The sequence below is a fragment of the Oncorhynchus mykiss genome, chromosome 22 (assembly GCF_013265735.2).
Source record: "Oncorhynchus mykiss isolate Arlee chromosome 22, USDA_OmykA_1.1, whole genome shotgun sequence".
Taxonomy (NCBI): domain Eukaryota; kingdom Metazoa; phylum Chordata; class Actinopteri; order Salmoniformes; family Salmonidae; genus Oncorhynchus; species Oncorhynchus mykiss.
The window spans coordinates 20,422,925-20,441,336 of record NC_048586.1 but is presented as its reverse complement, the minus strand read 5'-3'; the positions used below and the strand labels follow the sequence as shown (position 1 = coordinate 20,441,336).

The 18,412-nt window shown below is 46.9% G+C and overlaps 1 protein-coding gene across 5 annotated transcripts in view; it reads left to right on the top strand.

Moving 5' to 3' along the window:
• Positions 1–18,412, top strand: part of hdac4 (histone deacetylase 4) — a 281,514-nt gene that overhangs the window by 219,642 nt on the left and 43,460 nt on the right. For all 5 annotated transcript variants that reach the window (XM_036958952.1, XM_036958951.1, XM_036958950.1 and 2 more), the window contains 8 exons: positions 83–275; positions 855–988; positions 2,634–2,736; positions 5,499–5,545; positions 8,611–8,718; positions 13,430–13,485; positions 13,674–13,761; positions 17,593–17,712. In XM_036958952.1, the coding sequence (XP_036814847.1) occupies positions 83–275; positions 855–988; positions 2,634–2,736; positions 5,499–5,545; positions 8,611–8,718; positions 13,430–13,485; positions 13,674–13,761; positions 17,593–17,712 (849 nt within the window). The remainder of the gene's footprint in view (positions 1–82; positions 276–854; positions 989–2,633; positions 2,737–5,498; positions 5,546–8,610; positions 8,719–13,429; positions 13,486–13,673; positions 13,762–17,592; positions 17,713–18,412) is intronic.

Below are 18,412 nucleotides of genomic sequence, written 5' to 3'. Positions count from 1 at the left end.
CCCTCTCTATCTCTCTCCCCACGCTCTCTGCCTCTCTCCCCTCTCTCTCTGTCTCTCTCTCTCTCTGTATTTGTGTGAGCAGCAGGCTGTGTTATTGGAGCAGCAGAGGATGATCCAGTTAAGGAACTACCAGGCTTCCATGGAGTCAGCCGGCCTGTCAGTCACCTTCCCAGTGCACCGCCCCCTCTCCAGGGCCCAATCATCTCCCGCCTCGGCCTGCTTCCCCCCCATTGTGGTACAGCAGGAGCCGCCCATCAAGCCTCGCTTCACCACTGGTTAGTGTCCAAGCACCCTGTGTCTGTATCACACACACAAATGCGCATACATACAGACGCTCTCTCACACACGCATGTGTAGACACAGACACACAAACACACGCTCGCACGCAAGCACAGAAACACAAGCACGCTCACACGAATCAAATCAAATCAATTTGTCACATGCTTGGTAAACAACCGGTGTGGACCTGCCCAACAATGCAGAGAGAGGAAACAGAAAAATAATAGCCTGAGGAATAAATACACAATGAGTAACTATAACGTGGCTATATGCACGGGTCACCAGGTACACCACGCACACACTCTCTCTCTAACCTGTAGTCTGTATCTCACTCACACACACACACTCCCTGTTCTCTTAGATTAGTCTGTCCTCTCTCTGTGAAAACAAAATGTTTTACCTTGACTCTCTTTCTCCCATAAACCACTTTGAGAGCCCCAGTGTCCAGCATACTGATCAGCAGTGCAGTGTGCGTGTGCTGTTTGTCAGAACCTATGTCTTCCAAACAGTCACATTAACATTGTCTTTCATAACCCTGTGTGTGTGTGTCTGTGCGTTGCCCCTCTCCCCTCCAGGCCTGGTGTATGACACGTTGATGCAGAAGCACCAGTGTATGTGTGGCAACACCAACACACACCCCGAGCACGCCGGACGCATCCAGAGCATCTGGTCCCGACTGCAGGAGACTGGACTGAGGGGCAAGTGTGAGGTACGGAACCCCTACACCCCAACCCGATCACTTCTGGTCTCGTGACCCTCCCACCCCTTACGGGAGGGCGGGTCCCGCTCAGAACCAGTCAGAGTTCTCCTCTGTCCTGGCTCGACAATGGTGGATCAGGCTTCCCCCTAACGTCCTTGTCCATCTTCCCGAAAATGTCTGAAACTCTAAACTCTAAATCCCCCCCCCCCCCCCTTTCTCTGGGGAATTATATAAAGGCACTAATATAAATATATATAAATGCACTAATTGTAAATCGCTCTGGATTAGAACATCTGCTAAATGACTAACATGTCAAATGTTAACTGTCTTTCTTACATTGTATCCCTCTTTTCAGCACGGATTCAGAAGTAACAGGACGGGTTAAAGTAATAGGACAGGTTAAAATGTGGCCAGCTCTGGGGTTTCACCCATATAGTCTATTTTTTTTCTTCTCGACCATTGCAGAGACTAAGGAGAGGAATCCACTTTGGAGTATAAATTCAGGTCCCCTGTCAAAGTAACTGAGGAAGCTTGTTTGCCAACCGATCTCAACAGTATAAAGTGGCTGCCTTTCCCCATCCAACCTGGACTATTGGGATGGACCTGTTCCTCCAATTTTAGACCCTTTCTGACCAGGAGAGGGCAGTGTTAAACCAACCTTCCCGTTGACAAAACACCCTACAGCAAGTTGTCCATAGGGCAAGCCGTTGACAAATCCTAACCATAACCATTCGGGGGGGGTTTAGCCAGTGTTTAGCTTAGGGGGTTGTTTTTGAAGTTTTATGTTGTTTTGAAGCGCTGGTAGAGATTAAAAGCTGCTAGTGGGTTGAAGCTGAATTTGAGCTAATAGTGGGTCTTATCATAGTGGGTCTTATCACGCACTGCACCTGTTCTGTGACCATCCACTCACACACACGCACACGTGCGCACATATACTTACGACACAGACACACAAACTTGCTCAGCAAGAGGCATGCTTTACTCTTCATCTGAGAGCTATTAACACAGTTTAATGGTTCCTAAATGGGGATGATCTATCCTGCATCACACTCTGCGCTGTGCGTGTTTGTGTCTGACCTCTTCTGCATCTCACTCGCTCACTGCGTCAGCGCTACGCTTGGTTGCATAGCTGCCGTCTCTGTTTTTCCTGAATGGCACAAACAAACAAGTCCCATCCCCAGACTTCCTCCCCTCCCTTCCCCTCTGCTCTCCGCTCTCACTCTCCTGTCTTTCTCTCTTTGTCTCTCTCTTTCACTCACACACACACACACACACACACACACACACACACCCTTCGGTCCCCCTTTACGACCCCCACTGTAACTAATTGGAGATTCCTGACTACAGGTGTTACCCTGTCCCCCCCTCCTCTCCAATCCTCCTCAACTCCCTCCTTTTCATCTTTCCATCCCTCCTGTCCATCAAAAGCTCAGGTGACCCTTGGGGATTAGTAAAGCAGGAGTGTGTTATAACTAATGGATAAAGCATCACAGATACAGGTGTCATAGTAAGTGTTACCAACTCTCTCTCGCTCTCTCTCCCCCTCTCTCTCTCCCGCTCTCCCTACCCCTCTCTCTCTCGTTCTCTCTCCCCTCTCGCTCTTTCTCTCTCTCTCTGTCTCTCGGTCCATGTGTGTCTCTCTGTCTCTCTGCAGTGTATCCGAGGGCGGAAAGCCACTCTGGAGGAGTTGCAGACGGTTCACTCTGAAGCCCACGTCCTTCTGTATGGAACCAACCCACTCCGACAGAAACTAGACAGTAAGTCATACACCAGTGCTGATCTAGGATCTGTCCAAATAATCTAATTCATTATGATCTAAAATGCTAAACTGATCCTAGATCAGAAAACCTACTCTGAGAGGCTTTGTGGATATGGCCCATACCCAAATGGATGTTGGTGCTTAATACACTATACAGGATCAGTTGTGTAGATGCTCTCATTATAGTGAGGGTGAATCCCAACTTCCACTGAAGTCAAATGATCACAAATTATCAATGCATGTCAGAAGTTAGGATTGGCCTGTATCTGACCAAGTCTGTAATACCTACATGTTTCAAACAGACCCCCATAGTCCTTGTGCCCAAGAAAGCGACGGAAATCTGCTTAAATGAACACCTATGTGAGAATGCTGTTCACTGACTACAGCTCAGTGTTCAACACCATAGCGCCCTCAAAGCTCATCAATAAGCTAAGGACCCTGGGACTGAACACCTCCCTCTGCAACTGGATCCTGGACTTCCTGACGGGCCGCCCCCAGGTGGTTAGGGTAGGCAACAACACGTTTGCCACGCTGATCCTCAACACTGGGCCCCTCAGGGGTGCGTGCTTAGTCCCCTCCTGTACTCCCTGTTCACCCACGACTGTGTGGCCAAGCACGACTCCAACACCATCATTAAGTTTGCTTTCGACACAACAGTGCTGAGCCTGATCACCGACAATGATGAGACAGCCTATAGGGAGGAGGTCACAGGAAAAGGCGAGCCGAACAGGCCCCCATTAACATTGATGGGGCTGTAGTGGAGCGGGTCGACATCACCAACAATATCATGGTCCAAATACACCAAGACAGTCATGAACAGGGCACAACAAAGCCATTTCCCACTCAGGAGCCTGAAAATATTTGGCATGGGTCCTCAGATCTTCAAATAGTTCTACAGCTGCACTATCGAGAGCATCCTGACCGGTTGCTTCACCGCCTGGTATGGCAACTGCTCAGCATCCAACCGTAAGGTGCTACAGAGAGTAGTACGTACAGCCCAGTACATCACTGGGGCCAAGCTTCCTGCCATCCTGCCATATATACCAGGCAATGTCAAAGGAAGGCCCAAAAAATAGTCAGAGACTCCAGTCACCCTTGTCATAGACCGTTCTCTCTGCTACCGCACTGCAAGTGTTACAAGAGCGCCAAGTCTAGGTCCAAAAGGCTCCTTAACAGCTTCTACCCCAAAGCCAACAATTAATCAAATGCCCCCCCCCCCCCTTTGTTTTTACACTGCTGCTACTCACTGTTTATTATCTATGCATAGTCACTTTACCCCTGCCTGCATGTACACATGACCTCGACTAACCTGTACCACCACACAGACTGTATATAGCCTTGTTATTGAAAATGTTACTGTGTTTGTTTTTATTTACATTTTTTCTTTAGCTTATTTAGTACATATTTTCTTAACTCTCTTTCTTGAACTGCATTGTTGGTTAAGGGCTTGTAAGTAAGCATTTCACGGTAAGGTCTACACCTGTGACAAATACAATTTGATTTGATTTGATTTATATGCACAAAGTACAGTATATGAACAGGATTGCCTACAGTATGAGAGTATACGACAATAACAGTCTCTCGTAGACTGCAATCTCTCCCCCCCCTCTCACACCTCCGCTGTCGGTTATTACAGGGCAGAGCTGGTCTAATGATAGTGTTCCTCTACCAGACCCGTATCAACTTTATGATCTGCATTATAGCCTTCTGTGTAAAGAAAAAGCCAGGAAGCTCCACAGAATTTGTTTTGTTTACCTAAACAACCACCATTTTATTTGTTATTCGTTCCGTTCCCGTGTTATCTCGCCACAGTTGGAGCTCGTTCAAGTCTGTCCCTAAGCTCGGTCAAGGCCGCTACCTCTCTGCCAATAATGACCGCACGCGCGCGCACACACACACTCGCACACACACAATGTTCCATGACATCACCCCTCTGTGTTTACTCCCTCCACCCAAAGTGTTCTGATCCATCACCTAAATATTTCGTATTGGTTGAGAGGGAGACTGACGGCTTGGCTCAAACATCGAACTATGACCACCCTGGCTGTCATATCGGAGTTAACCAAGCAGCGCCTGTCGAAGAACAGTCATTTTGTCCCAACCTTTTTAGTTACTGTAGCACCGTGTACATTTTGCTCTGTCCGGAGTACCCCTGAAGGACCCCCAAGTACCCGCAGGAGAAACACTGTTTTGGACTGTTGGACTTTCCGTATTTCCACTTGCACCATTTTAAAAGTGTTTACTTCAAATACATGTGACTTTGTTGTGTATTCTGTCATGCGTCAATGCTCTAGGAGGGTCTGCTATATGAATTCATATTAATGCAGAAGTGTAATGATCAACTCAGGACCCACTAAGAATAGTGAATGGTCACCTAGACACATTTTAAATGTTCAGGCCCAAAGGTGAAATGCTGCTCTCTCGATTAGACGGCACTACAAAATCATACACACATACACAGGTGTAGCCTATGTTCTCAAATCACGCCGGGGTGTTGTTTTAAGGGTGTGGGGTTTCCACTTTACAACGTTTTTGCTAGAATTAGTACGGGTCAAGATTCGTTTATATCTCAAAGGGGATGACATGTCTAAGTTGACGTTGTAGTCATCTTGCAGATGCTTCTTGACTGGAGAGACTGGTAGGGCATACTGTGTGACAAGGGAGTATTCTGGCGGTTGCCTCTGACCTTTCTCTCTCTCTCTCCCTCTCTCCCTCTCTCTCTCTCTCTCTCCACCCCCATTCTATCTCTCTCCCTCTCAGGTTCATTGACTCCCATGTTTGTGAGGCTGCCTTGTGGAGGGGTAGGGGTAAGTCACTCCCTACTTATTCTCCCCTGTCTAAATAATGGTGTTGTGTGTTATCCCACACACACACACACACACACACACACACACACACACACACACACACACACACACACACACACACCACCCTGGAGCACCAGAGGCAACCAAAACTGTTGCTCTGCTTTCTGTCGAGTGGGTAATTGTGACCATATGTTTTCTATAAACAAGCTGTGTCCTGTAGAGAGGGTGGGAGGGCGCTGTCTGTGTTTTGAGGGGGACACTGGAGGGGAGGGGGGGTAAGGGGGAGGTTGGGGGGGCAATGCTGTGTGTGTGTGTGCTGTTCCTTCAGTGTGATGGTTGGGGGGGGTGGCAGGTAAGAACAAGGTCAGCTGGGTTAGTGTATGTGTGTGACCCTCTCTGTATGCTTGCATTTCGTTGTCTTCATGGGGGCGTGTGTTCCCTTGCGTACTGTATGTGTGGGAGTGTGTATTGGAGTGTGTGAACTCAGATTGTGTGTTTGTTGCTCCGTAGATCAATATGTTGACAGAGGTCTGATTTTCAATCCCTCTCCCTCTTCCCCTTACCTCTCGCTCTCTCCACGGAGGGCATCTAGCTGGGTCTGTTGTTCTGCCCGCCGCTGCCGGTGGGAAACAGAAGGGGCTCTGCTCTGTTTTATGGAAATGAGGGCTAAATTGTTGTCTTCCTGTAGTCCCAGCACAGCGCCTCGCCTCATCAAATTACCCTGTCAGCCTGAGCAGAACTACCACTCTTTCATTCCAACACGTTCCCTCACTCTCTTTGGTTCCCTGGTCCCTCATTTTCCTCTCTCTTTTATCCCCCTTATCGCTCTTGGTCGTACTGGCGTGCATCTTTCGCCTCGTCTTCCTCAGTCTCAGTCTTGCAAGTCGCTTTCGTCAAAGGCTGCTCTGCCCTTCCGACGTTGCACTTTCTTCTCCCAGTGACATACTTTGGCGCTGTGTCCCTCCCTCCCTCTCTCAATCTTTTCCTTCACTTTTTTTTACACACTCCTCAGTTCATCCCAGGGTACATTGTCACATTTCGTCGTCGTCTCCCATTTTTTTTTAGCTTGATCACTCAATTACTTTATCATTCATTTCCTTGATGACTTCCTCACTCACTCACTCACACTCACTCACTCACTCACTCACTCTGGTGCAGCCGTCACTCTTCATTCAACTCCCCCGTGCCTTCTCCCCCCCAACCTATTTCCCTCCCCCTCCCTCCCCACCGGTCTTCTTTGCATCGTAAAATGCACCGCAGACTCATAATTCGTGACAAAGTCCTTCTTGGCGTGACTTGAAAAGGCCCCCTGTTCTCCTTTTCTTTTCTAACTCTAGCCTTGAGCGTTCATGCCGTTGAAAGCCAAATGCAGCGGGCATTGATCGCCAGAGTCAATGTATGCTGAGTCTATCAGCGACCCCGAGGTTCACAGAAGGTCCCAGGTCCCCACAAACTCCCTCTCGCTCTATCCCTTCGCTACCTTTACGTTGCCATTGTAGTCATTCAGCGGACGCTCCTATGCAGAACGACTTACAGTTAGTGCGTTCGTCTTCAGATAGCTAGGTGAGACAACCACATATCACAGCCACCGTACGTACGTTTTCATCAATAAAGTAGCAGGGTCAGAGCTAGTGGGGGAGGGGGGTGAGGAGGTAGTGGGGGGTGCTGTGGGATTATTTTAGATACTGTTTGAAGAGGTAGGGGGGGTGGGAAGCTGGTCCCACCATTGGTGTGCCAGGACAGAGAAGAGCTTGGAGGGCCAAGACGGCTAAGAGACCAGAGGTGGCAGAACGGGGTGCTCGGGTTGGGGTGTAGAGTTTGAACATAGCCTTAAGGTAGGGAGGGGCAGTTCTTCTTGCTGCTCCATAGGCAAGTGCCATGGGCTTGTAGTGGATGCGAGCTTCGACTGGAAGCCAGTCTCTCTCTCTCTCTCTCTCTCTCTCTCTCTCTCTATCCCTCTCCTGCCTATCTTTCCCTCTGCCAGCTGTTTTCTTCTCCTTAGAATTCAACCTTAACCCGGGGGGGGGGGGGGGTTAAGGTGGTGTGTAGAGGAGTAAAGATGTGTGTAGAAGTACTGTGTGTGCGCGCTGTGATTGGGGCCACGGAGCAGGCGTGTGTCAGCATAATCAGCCCTGACGGATGAATGCCTGGCCTCTCTCTCTCTGACCACATGCACACCCCACACCTCCACAACCCCGGGACTAGCCAGCTCCCCCCACCCCATCCCACATCACTCTCCATGCCCCCCCCCCCCCCCCCCCCCCCCCCCTTTAAAATATTTAATATTTCTCTCCGTCTACAGTATATCCTTCATCTCTCCCAAACTTCTCCCTTGGCTCAATATTGACACACGTCTGTGAATAAAAGCCATCTCATCTCTCTCCCGGACGTTACAATCACACCTCTACTAGCATGCTTTTGTGTTCCCCCATGGGGTCCCACCAGAAGCACACTCAGGCGGACAGACGTGTGAAGAGCAAATTAGTTCTCCCTACCCTTTAGATTGACGTACAGGATGTGTATGTGTTTGTGTGTGTGTGTGTGTGTGTGTTTGTGCAACTGTGTGTATGTTTTGTGTGTGTGTGTGTGTGTGTGTGTGTGTGTGTGTGTGTGTGTGTGTGTGTGTGTGTGTGTGTGTATGTGTGTGTGTGTGTGTGTGTGTGCCAGCAGGATATTCGTGTATATACAAGAAACTAAGCCTGGCTGTCCAAACTGAGTTTCTGTCTGTAAGGGGAGTCATTCACGTCAGTTGGATTGACCCATAACTCACTCTGAGTCTCTTTTTTGCTCAGCAATCAAGTCGTCCCCCCCCCAAGCAAGCTTTGATACAATACAAGGGATTTGTAAACACTGTGTGTGGTTAGGGGCTTTTGTATTGTAGCTTGTGTGCGCATATCTTCTTCACTCTTTATACCTCTGGGATTGTTGGGACTGGGAGGACAAATGGCACCACAGCCATCCTGGTCCAACATTGTCCAATTGAATGCTTTACCCTGTTTACATTGTGTATTATACATGAACATGTATATATTGCGCATTACATAAATGTGTGTTCGTGTTCACAGGTGGACAGCGACACCATTTGGAACGAGGTCCACTCGTCCAGCGCGGCTCGTCTGGCTGTGGGCTCCGTTGTGGAGCTGGTCTTCAAAGTGGCGGCTGGAGAGCTCAAGGTTAGCTCCATGTCCCTCGTCATCGTGTGTCTGTCTAGCTGTCTGTCTGAATGCCTATATTACCAACGATAATGCCATCTCGCTTCGGACGCTGAGGTGAAATGCTGCTCTCTCGATTAGACGGCACTACAAAATCATACACACATACACAGGTGTAGCCTTTCACAAGTATTTCGCTACACTCGCATTAACATCTGCTAACCATGTGTATGTGACAAATAAAATTTGATTTGATTTGGTGAGCCTATGTTCTCAAATCACGCCGGGGAGTTGTTTTAAGGGTGTGGGGTTTCCACTTTACAACGTTTTTGCTAGAATTAGTACGGGTCAAGATTTGTTTATATCTCAAAGGGGATGACATGTCTAAGTTGACGTTGTAGTCATCTTGCAGATGCTTCTTGACTGGAGAGACTGGTAGGGCATACTGTGTGACAAGGGAGTATTCTGGCGGTTAGGTGGCAGAGTGGAGCATTGATCATTAGACCTCATTAACGGTGCTAACGCTAGCCCCACTCAAGTGAGGTCTATTAATATGGCGCCGAAGAACATGGCTGATGTTTTAAGGCCATAAGCAAAGAAGAAAATGCTCACCCAGAAGCGGCGTTCCTAGTCGCCGGGGACTTTAATGCAGGCAAACTTAAATCAGTTTTAGCAAATTTTTACCAGCATGTCAAATGTACAATCAGGCGAAAAGAATCCGAGACCATCTTTACTCCACACACGGACATGCAAACAAAGCTCACCCCTGCCCTCCATTTGGCAAATCTGACCAAAATTATATTGCCCTGATTCCTGCATACAATCAAAAACTAAAGCAGGAAGTACCAGTTACTCGCTCAATATGGAAGTGGTCAGACTACAGGACTGTTTTGCTAGCACAGACTGGAATATGTTCCGGGATTCATCCAATGGCATTGAGGAATACACCACCTCAGTCATCAACTTCATCAATAAGTGCATCAATGAGGTCATCCCCACAGTGACCGTATAGACTAGAGCTGCCACTTTCAATGAGCGGGACTAATCCGAACGCTTATAAGAAATCCCGCTATGCCCTCAAACGAACAAGCAAAGCGTCAATACATGATTAAGATTGAATCCTACTACACCGTCTCTGACGCTCGTCGGATGTGACAGGGCTTGAAAACTATTATGGACTACAAAGGGAAACCCAGACTCGAGCTGCCCAGTGACGCGAGCCTACCAGACGAGCTAAATGCCTTTTATGCTCGCTTCGAGGCAAGCAATGCTGAACCATGCACGAGAACACCAGCTGTTCTGGATAACTGTGTGATAAAGCTCTCGGTAGCCGATGTGAACAAAACCTTTAAACAGGTCAACATTCACAAAGCTGCTGGGCCAGATGGGCCTGCGCCGACCAACTGTCAGGTGTCTTCACTGACATTTTCAACCTCTGAGTCTGTAATACATACATGTTTCAAGCAGACCACCATAGTCCCTGTGCCAAAGGAAGCAAAGGTAACCTGCCTAAATGATTACTGCCTCGTGGCACTCACGTCAGTAGCCATGAAAGGCTGGTCTTGGCTCACATCAACAGCATCCTCCCGGACACACTAGACCTACTCCAATTCACATACCGCCCCAACAGATCCACAGATGACGCAATCTCAATTGTGCTCCACACCGCCCTTTCTCACCTGGACAAAATTAACACCTATGTGAGAATGCTGTTCAACAACTACAGCTCAGCGTTCAACACCAAAGTGCCCACGAAGCTCATCACTAAACTAAGGACTCTGGGACTAAACACCTCCCTCTGCAACTGGATCCTGGACTTCCTGACGGGCCGCCCCCAGGTGGTAAGGGTAGGCAACAATGCATCTGCCACGCTGATCCTCAACACTGGGGGCCCTCAGGGGTGTGTACTTCATCCCCTCCTGTATTCCCTGTTCACCCACGACTGTGTGGCCAAACACGACTCCGACACCATCATTAAGTTGGCTGACGACACAACAGATCACCGACAACGATGAGACAGCCTATAGGGAGGAGGTCAGAGAACTGTCAGTGTGGTGCCAGGACAAAGACCTCTCCCTCAATATGAGCAAAACAGGAAAAGATGGGCCGAACAGACCCCCATTAACATCAACGGGGCTGTAGTGGAGCAGGTCGAGAGTTTCAAGTTCCTTGGTGTCCACATCACCAACGAACTATCATGGTCCAAACATACCAAGACAGTCATGAAGAGGGGACAGCAAAACCTTTTTACCCTTAGGAGACTCAAAAGATTTGGCATGGGCCCCCAGATCCTCAATAGGTTCTACAGCTGCACCATCGAGAGCATCCTGACGGGTTGCATCACCACCTGGTATGGCAACTGCTCGACATCTGACCATAAGGTGCTACAGAGGGTAGTTCAAACGGCCCAATACATCACTTGGGCCAAGCTTCCTGTCATCCAGGACCAAAATAATAGGCGGAGTAAAGCGCATAAAATTGTCAGAAACTCCAGTCACCCAAGTTATAGACTGTTTTCTCTGCTACCGCACGGCAAGCGGTACCGGAGTGCCAAGTCCAAAAGGCTCCTCAACAGCTTCCACCCCCTAGCCATTAGACTGCTGAACAATTCATAAAAATAGCCACCGGATATAGCCACCGGAAATACCCCCCCCACTGCACTGCTGCTACTCGCTGTTTGTTTGCTACCTCACTTCGCCCCCACCTACATGTACAGATTACCTCAACTAACCTGTACCCCTGCACACTGACTCGGTACCGGTGCCTCCTGTATATAGCCTCGTTATTCTTATTGTGTTACTTTTTATTATTACTTTTTATTTTAGTCTACTTGGTAAATATTTTCTTCTTGAACTGCAAGGTTTGTAAGTAAGCATTTCACGGTAAAATCTACACTTCTTGTATTCGGGGCGTGTAGAGTTTGATTTGATTTGAATTAGGCTTCATTCATTTAGCCTTGTTAGCCATGCTCTCTCTTAACACCTCCAGACTCGGTAGGAATGCCCCCCGCCCCCTTCCCTACCACTTCCCTACAGCTCTCATTAGCACTTTTCAGACAGACACTCCTGCCCGCCTGCTTTCCTGTGTCTGTGGCTTCTCCTGGCAGTGCCGACTGTTGTTTGAACTCCGCGGGGCGGCCTAGTGCGCGGGCATCGCTAATTGGCTAGCTCTAATAGTCCCTGCTAACACTCCGACTTTATTAGCCTGCCCACCACAGCCACCTGCAGAGCTGGGTAAGGTAACGGAGACTTATGATAATCCCTCTCTCAGCCGTTGGCATAGGATGCTAAATTGCTAACGCTCGCAGAGAGTCTCAGCTAGGACTTAGGGCTTCAACTAGCACATTCACTCTCCTTCTTGCTCCAGTGGAATTGGAAGCATTGGTTAGGGGAGGCAGTTAGTGCATACCGTAAAATGGATGTGATCTATTGTTATTTGAAGGTTGTTGTTTGGAGTGTATCTGTTGATGAATATGTAAGCCATTTAGTGAACAGCACTGGTTGTTGTTACTGAGATTTTTTGACTTGTTTTATTCATTCATGGACTCGTTTGTTCATCCATTTATCTTGATTGATTTATGGAGGGCATGGCTCTCTTTCTAAGAATAATGACCTGAAATTATTCATGAAAAAAATGTCTGCGCTCTACATAAGGGTTAGAGATCACAGGAAGTGACCTCCTTGCCCCTTAACCCCATTTTAGCACACACGCGCACACACACACGTAACCCCAGGGAGGGAAACCAGACTCTAACATCACCTGCCACCCCCCCCCCCCCCCGTGCCTGTTCAAGTGAGCCTTGCATCTGCATCATCAATGTTTCTAAAATAGAACTCAATGGAATCCCATTAATCTCTTTAAATCACACACACTCGCTCTCTCTCGCACACACACAGCTCTTTGAAAGCGGGTCCCTATCGTCAGAGGGAATCTGAGTTCCTTCTGTCCCTCTGCTAGAATAATATCCTCTGCGGCCAGGCGAGGTGGAGAGTAATCCACAGCAGCTGCCTCAACATCATTAGACTGGACTACAGGGACACAGGTCACCTCACCACGTACACATACCACAGTCAGGGCCCCGAAAACACTGGGCGTCCCTACCAGTCCCCATATGTCCCCATATTACACCAGGACCGTAAACAGTCGGCGCAGGAGCAGCGGGAGTCCCACAGGTCCCTACATTAACACAACATCCACGCCTCGCACTGCTGCTCTCAGCTGTCAGCCATACCTTTTGTGTGTGTGTGTGTGTGTGTGTGTGTTTCAAGATTTATTAGTCGTAAGTACAGGATACACATGGTATGCACTGTCCAACGAAATGCTTACTTGTAGGTTCCTTCTCGACAATACAACAACAATATGAAATAATACAAGATCAGAATATGAACATAAAGTAAATGGCTCAGTAGAATAGAATAAACATTTTCGCGTGTGTGTGTCATCGGCAGTGTCTGACCCTCCTCCCTGTCAATGGCAAAGCAATTAAATGTGAGCCACAAGGGGATTTAGGGTCATAGAGGCAGAGAACTGAATACTGCATGGAGAAACTGGAATGTGTGTGTGCGTGTTAGTGTGTGTGTGTGTGTGTGTGTAAGTAGGTATTTTCGTGTGTATTTATGGGGTTATGTGTTTATCTGTGCTATTGCAGTACGAGTGTCTGTTAGTCTGTGAGAGGGAGCCATGTTACCCAAGGCCTTATGGGTAACATGGCTCCCTCTTCTCTGATTGGCAGAACGGCTTTGCTGTAGTCCGGCCCCCTGGACACCACGCGGAGGAGAGCACACCTATGTAAGTCCCACGTCATTTATGTTTCTTTCTTCTCATTGGATCAGTTCTTATTGTTATGGAAACGGTATGAGATTTCGAGCAAAATCTAATTATTAGAACCCTAATCACAATACCTATTGAACTCAATGTATATTCTTTCTTTCTCTCTTCTTTCTCTCTATCACTCCTCCCCCTCATCACTCACACAGGGGATTCTGTTACTTCAACTCCGTGGCCATCGCAGCTAAACTTCTGCAGCAGAGGCTCAGTGTCAGTAAGATCCTGATTGTGGATTGGGTGAGTTCACCTTGGACCTCCTGTGCTTTCACACAGAATAAGGTGGGGCTCAGTCATTAGAGAATGGCGCTTGCAAGGGGGTAGTGGGTTCGTTTCCCGCTGATGCCACCCATGCATAAAATGTATGCACGCATGTCTTTAAGTCGCTCTGCATAAAATTGTCTGCTAAATGGCATATATTATTATAGAAAATAATGTGACCTATCTTTATTAACATTTGTTCATGTTCTGCGTAGGGCATGTCCCCGACAAAAAAAACATCTTTGTCGACCGAGAGCCACCTTTTAAGCACATTTTTAAACGTTTATTTTTCCCTATATAGACACACCCTATGTGTTAATAAAAACAACTATATATAGGCTACTGAGCTTGTCTGATGCTTTAAGCACACTGTGATGCATTAATTAAGACACACAAATGACTCAAGAGGGAGCAGTACATGACGAAAAGTATGTGGACACCTGCTCGTCGAACACCTCATTCCAAAATGGGCTGGTCATGGGCTGGGCCCCCCTTTGCTGCTATAACAGCATCCACTCTTCTGGGAAGGCTTTCCACTAGATGTTGGAACATTACTGCAAGGTCGGACACTGATGTGAGGTCGGACACTGATGTTGGGCGATTAGGCCTGGCTTGCAGTCTGCGTTCCAATTCATCCCAAAGGTGTTTGATGGAAGCACATCAATGTCGATAATGTCAGTGTATGCTGTAGCGTTAAGATTTCCCTTCACTGGAACTAAGGGACCTAGCCCGAACCCTGAAAAACAGCCCCAGACCATTATTCCTCCTCCACCAAACTTTACAGATGGCACTATGCATTGGGGCGTGTAGCATTCTTCTGACACCTGCCAAACACAGATTTGTTCGTCTGACTGCCAGATAGTGAAGCATGATTAATCACTCCAGTAAACATGTTTCCACTGCTCCAGAGTTCAATGGTAGCGAGCTTTACACCACTCCAGCCGACGCTTGGCATTGCGCATGGTGATCTTAGGCTTGTGTGCGGCTGCTCGGCCATGGAAACCCATTTCATGAAGCTCCCGACGAACAGTTAGTGTGCTGACGTTGCTTCCAGAGGCAGTTTGGAACTCGGTAGCGAGTGTTGCAACCAGGGATTGATGTTTTTTTTTTACACACTTCAGCACTCAGTGGTCCCGTTCTCTGGGGTTGTGTGGCCTACCACTTCGTGGCTGAGCCGTTTCCACGTCAGAGTAACAACACTTACAGTTGAACGGGGCAGCTCTAGCAGGGCAGAAATTTGACCAACTGACTTGTTGGAAAGGTGGCATCCTATGACGGTGCCACGTTGAAAGTCACTGAGCTCTTCAGTAAGGCTATTCTACTGCCAATGTTGGTCTATGGAGATTGCATGACTGTGCTTGATTTTATGCACCTGTCAGCAACGGGTGTGACTGAAATAGCCGAATACACTCATTTGAATGGGTGTCCACATACTTATATACAGTATAGTGTATATATATATTTGCTACCGCTCAAGTAAAATAAATCTTGGTCCACTAACAGCCTAACAACCCACCAATCAACCAGTCGACTAAATGGGGTCAGCCCAGCGAGTTTAATGTAATGCTTTTACAGACCAAGTTATTCAGTGGCAACATATGAGACATATGTCTGGCGTTAGAATCTGTGAAACTGATGTCATAATAATCTTGGTACCAAATCTTGCAAGAGCGCTGTACACTCTGCGTCATGTCATTTATCAGTACGACACACATTTGTGTCAAAAAGCGCTGCTTACAAAGACTGTCAAGCTAGGGTATGTACAGTTGAAGTCGGAAGTTTACATACACTTAGGTTGGAGTCATTAAAACTCATTTTTCAACCACTCCGCAAATTTCTTGTTAACAAACTATAGTTTTGGCAAGATGGTTAGGACATCTACTTTGTGCATGACACAAGTCATTTCTCCAACAATTGTTTACAGACAGATTATTTCACTTATAATTCACTGTATCACAATTCCAGTGGGTCAGAAGTTTACATACACTAAGTTGACTGTGCCTTTAAATAGCTTGGAAAATTCCAGAAAATGATGTCATGGCTTTAGAATCTTCTGATAGGCTAATTGACATCATTTGAGTGAATTGGAGGTGTACCTGTGGATGTATTTCAAGGCCTTCCTTCAAACTCAGTGCCTCTTTGCTTGACATCATGGGAAAATCAAAAGAAATCATACAAAATTGTAGACCTCCACAAGTCTGGTTCATCCTTGGGAGCAATTTCCAAATGCCTGAAGGTACCACGTTCATCTGTACAAACAATAGTACGCAAGTATAAACACCATGGGACCACGCAGCCGTCATACCGCTCAGGAAGGAGACGTCTTCTGTCGCCTAGAGATGAACATACTTTGGTGCCAAAAGTGCAATTCAATCCCAGAACAACAGCCTTCACCTTGTGAAGATGCTGGAGGAAACGGGTACAAAAGTATCTATATCCACAGTAAAACGAGTCCTATATCGACATAACCTGAAAGGCTGCTCAGCAAGGAAGAAGCCACTGCTCCAAAACCACCATAAATAAGCCAGACTACGGTTTGCAACTGCACATGGGGAGAAAGGTCGTACTTTTTGGAGAAATGTCCTCTGGTCTGATGAAACAAAAATGTTTGGCCATAATGACCATCGTTATGTTTGGAGGAAAAAGGGGGAGGCTTGCAAGCCGAAGAACACCATCCCAACCGTGAAGCACGGGGGTGGCAGCATCATGTTGTGGGGGTGCTTTGCTGCAGGAGAGACTGGTGCACTTCACAAAATAGATGGCATCATGAGGATGGAAAATTATGTGGATATATTGAAGAAATATCTCAAGACATCAGTCAGGAAGTTAAAGCTTGGTTGCAAATGGGTCTAGCAAATGCACAATGACCCCAAGCATACATCCAAAGTTGTGGCAAAATGGCGTAAGGACAACAAAGTTAATGTATTGGAGTGGCCATCACAAAGCCCTGACCTCAATCCTATTGAACATTTTTGGGAAGAACTGAAAAAGTGTGTGCGAACAAGGAGGCCTACAAATCTGACTCCATTACATCAGCTCTGTCAGGAGGAATGGGCCAAAATTCACGCAACTTATTGTGGGAAGCTTGTGGAAGGCTACCCGAAACGTTTCACCCAAGTTCAACAATTTAAAGGCAATGCTACCAAATACTAATTGAGCGTATGTAAACTTCTGACCCACTGGGAATGTGATGAAAGAAATAAAAGCTGAAATAAATCATTCTCTCTACTATTATTCTGACATTTCACATTCTTAAAAATAAAGTGGCTACGGTGTATGTAAACTTCCGACTTCAACTGTTGGTCAGAAACTGAAAGAGGAGCTTTTTTTTTACATCTTAAAGGCCTTTCGAATTAGAAAATATCTCTATAGAAACTTCTGAAGCAGTCCCGTCAAGAAATAGGCACTTAGTTTAAAAATAACCTTCTTTAAAAGATGTCATGTGTGAGATCATGCCTCGATATAGAAGCTTAAGTCACTTTTTTATGTTTGACTATGTAGGTAGGTCTACTGAAATTAAATGGAAAGTAATAGATATTGTCACCCAGCAATGGGATTTGTAAAACAACCCTCTAAACTAGTCACAAAGGTTGTAGGATGTTAGATAGTGGCTAAGCATGACAATGGAGAGCATTTTTCTCTGGTTTCCACTTGCTATTAGTCTTCTATGCCCATCTGACGACTGACTCAAGGTTGATTTTGTTGTTAAGCGCACAATGCTTATGGATAGGATTTTGATGTGGAGACCTGATCCTAAATCGGTTGTTAGTCAGGAAGTAACCATAGCCCGCCACTCTCCATGTCTGTCAGGATGTTCACCATGGAAATGGCACGCAACAAGCATTCTACAGTGACCCCAACATTCTCTATCTGTCACTCCATCGCTACGACGATGGCAACTTCTTCCCCGGCAGTGGAGCGCCTGATGAGGTGAGTGGCGGAGTGTGTGTGTGTGCGGTGTTTCCCCCATGATTTTTTTCAGCAGCATTGGCAGCGTTAGTGTTTGGGGGGGGGGTTGAGAGACAAATTGCAGTTTCAAAGCTAGTTTTCTGCAATTCTAAATGTTTTGTCATGGGGCTGAGAGACAAATTGCAGTTTCAAAGCAAAATGTCCTGCTATTCAACACATTTTCCATGGGGCTAAGAGAACATTTTATAGTTTTAAAACAAATTTCCTGCAATACTACACATTTTGCCATGGAGCAAAGAGACCTCCACAAGTCTGGTTCATCCTTGGGAGCAGTTTGAAAGCACATTTCCAGTATTTCAACACATTTTGCAATGGCGTTGAGACACCATTTTACAGTTCAAAAGCTAGTTTCCTGCAATTCTACACATTTTGTCATGGGACTGAGAGAACAGTTGCAGTTTTAAAGCTAATTCCCTGTAATTCTACACATTTTGCCATGGGACAGAATTTTTTTCCAACACCAATGCTTTCCTCTTGCTAATGAAAAACGATGTAGCGTAGGGTTCTTGTCACTTTCCCCAAATCCCCAGGTTTTCCTGAATTTCTGGTTGGAGGATTTCTGACGTATTCCCTCCTGATTCCAGGATCTTCCCGGAATCAGGAGGGGGAACCTTGGAATTTTTTGAAAGTTGTAGCAATTTTTCCGATTGGTAACCACTCA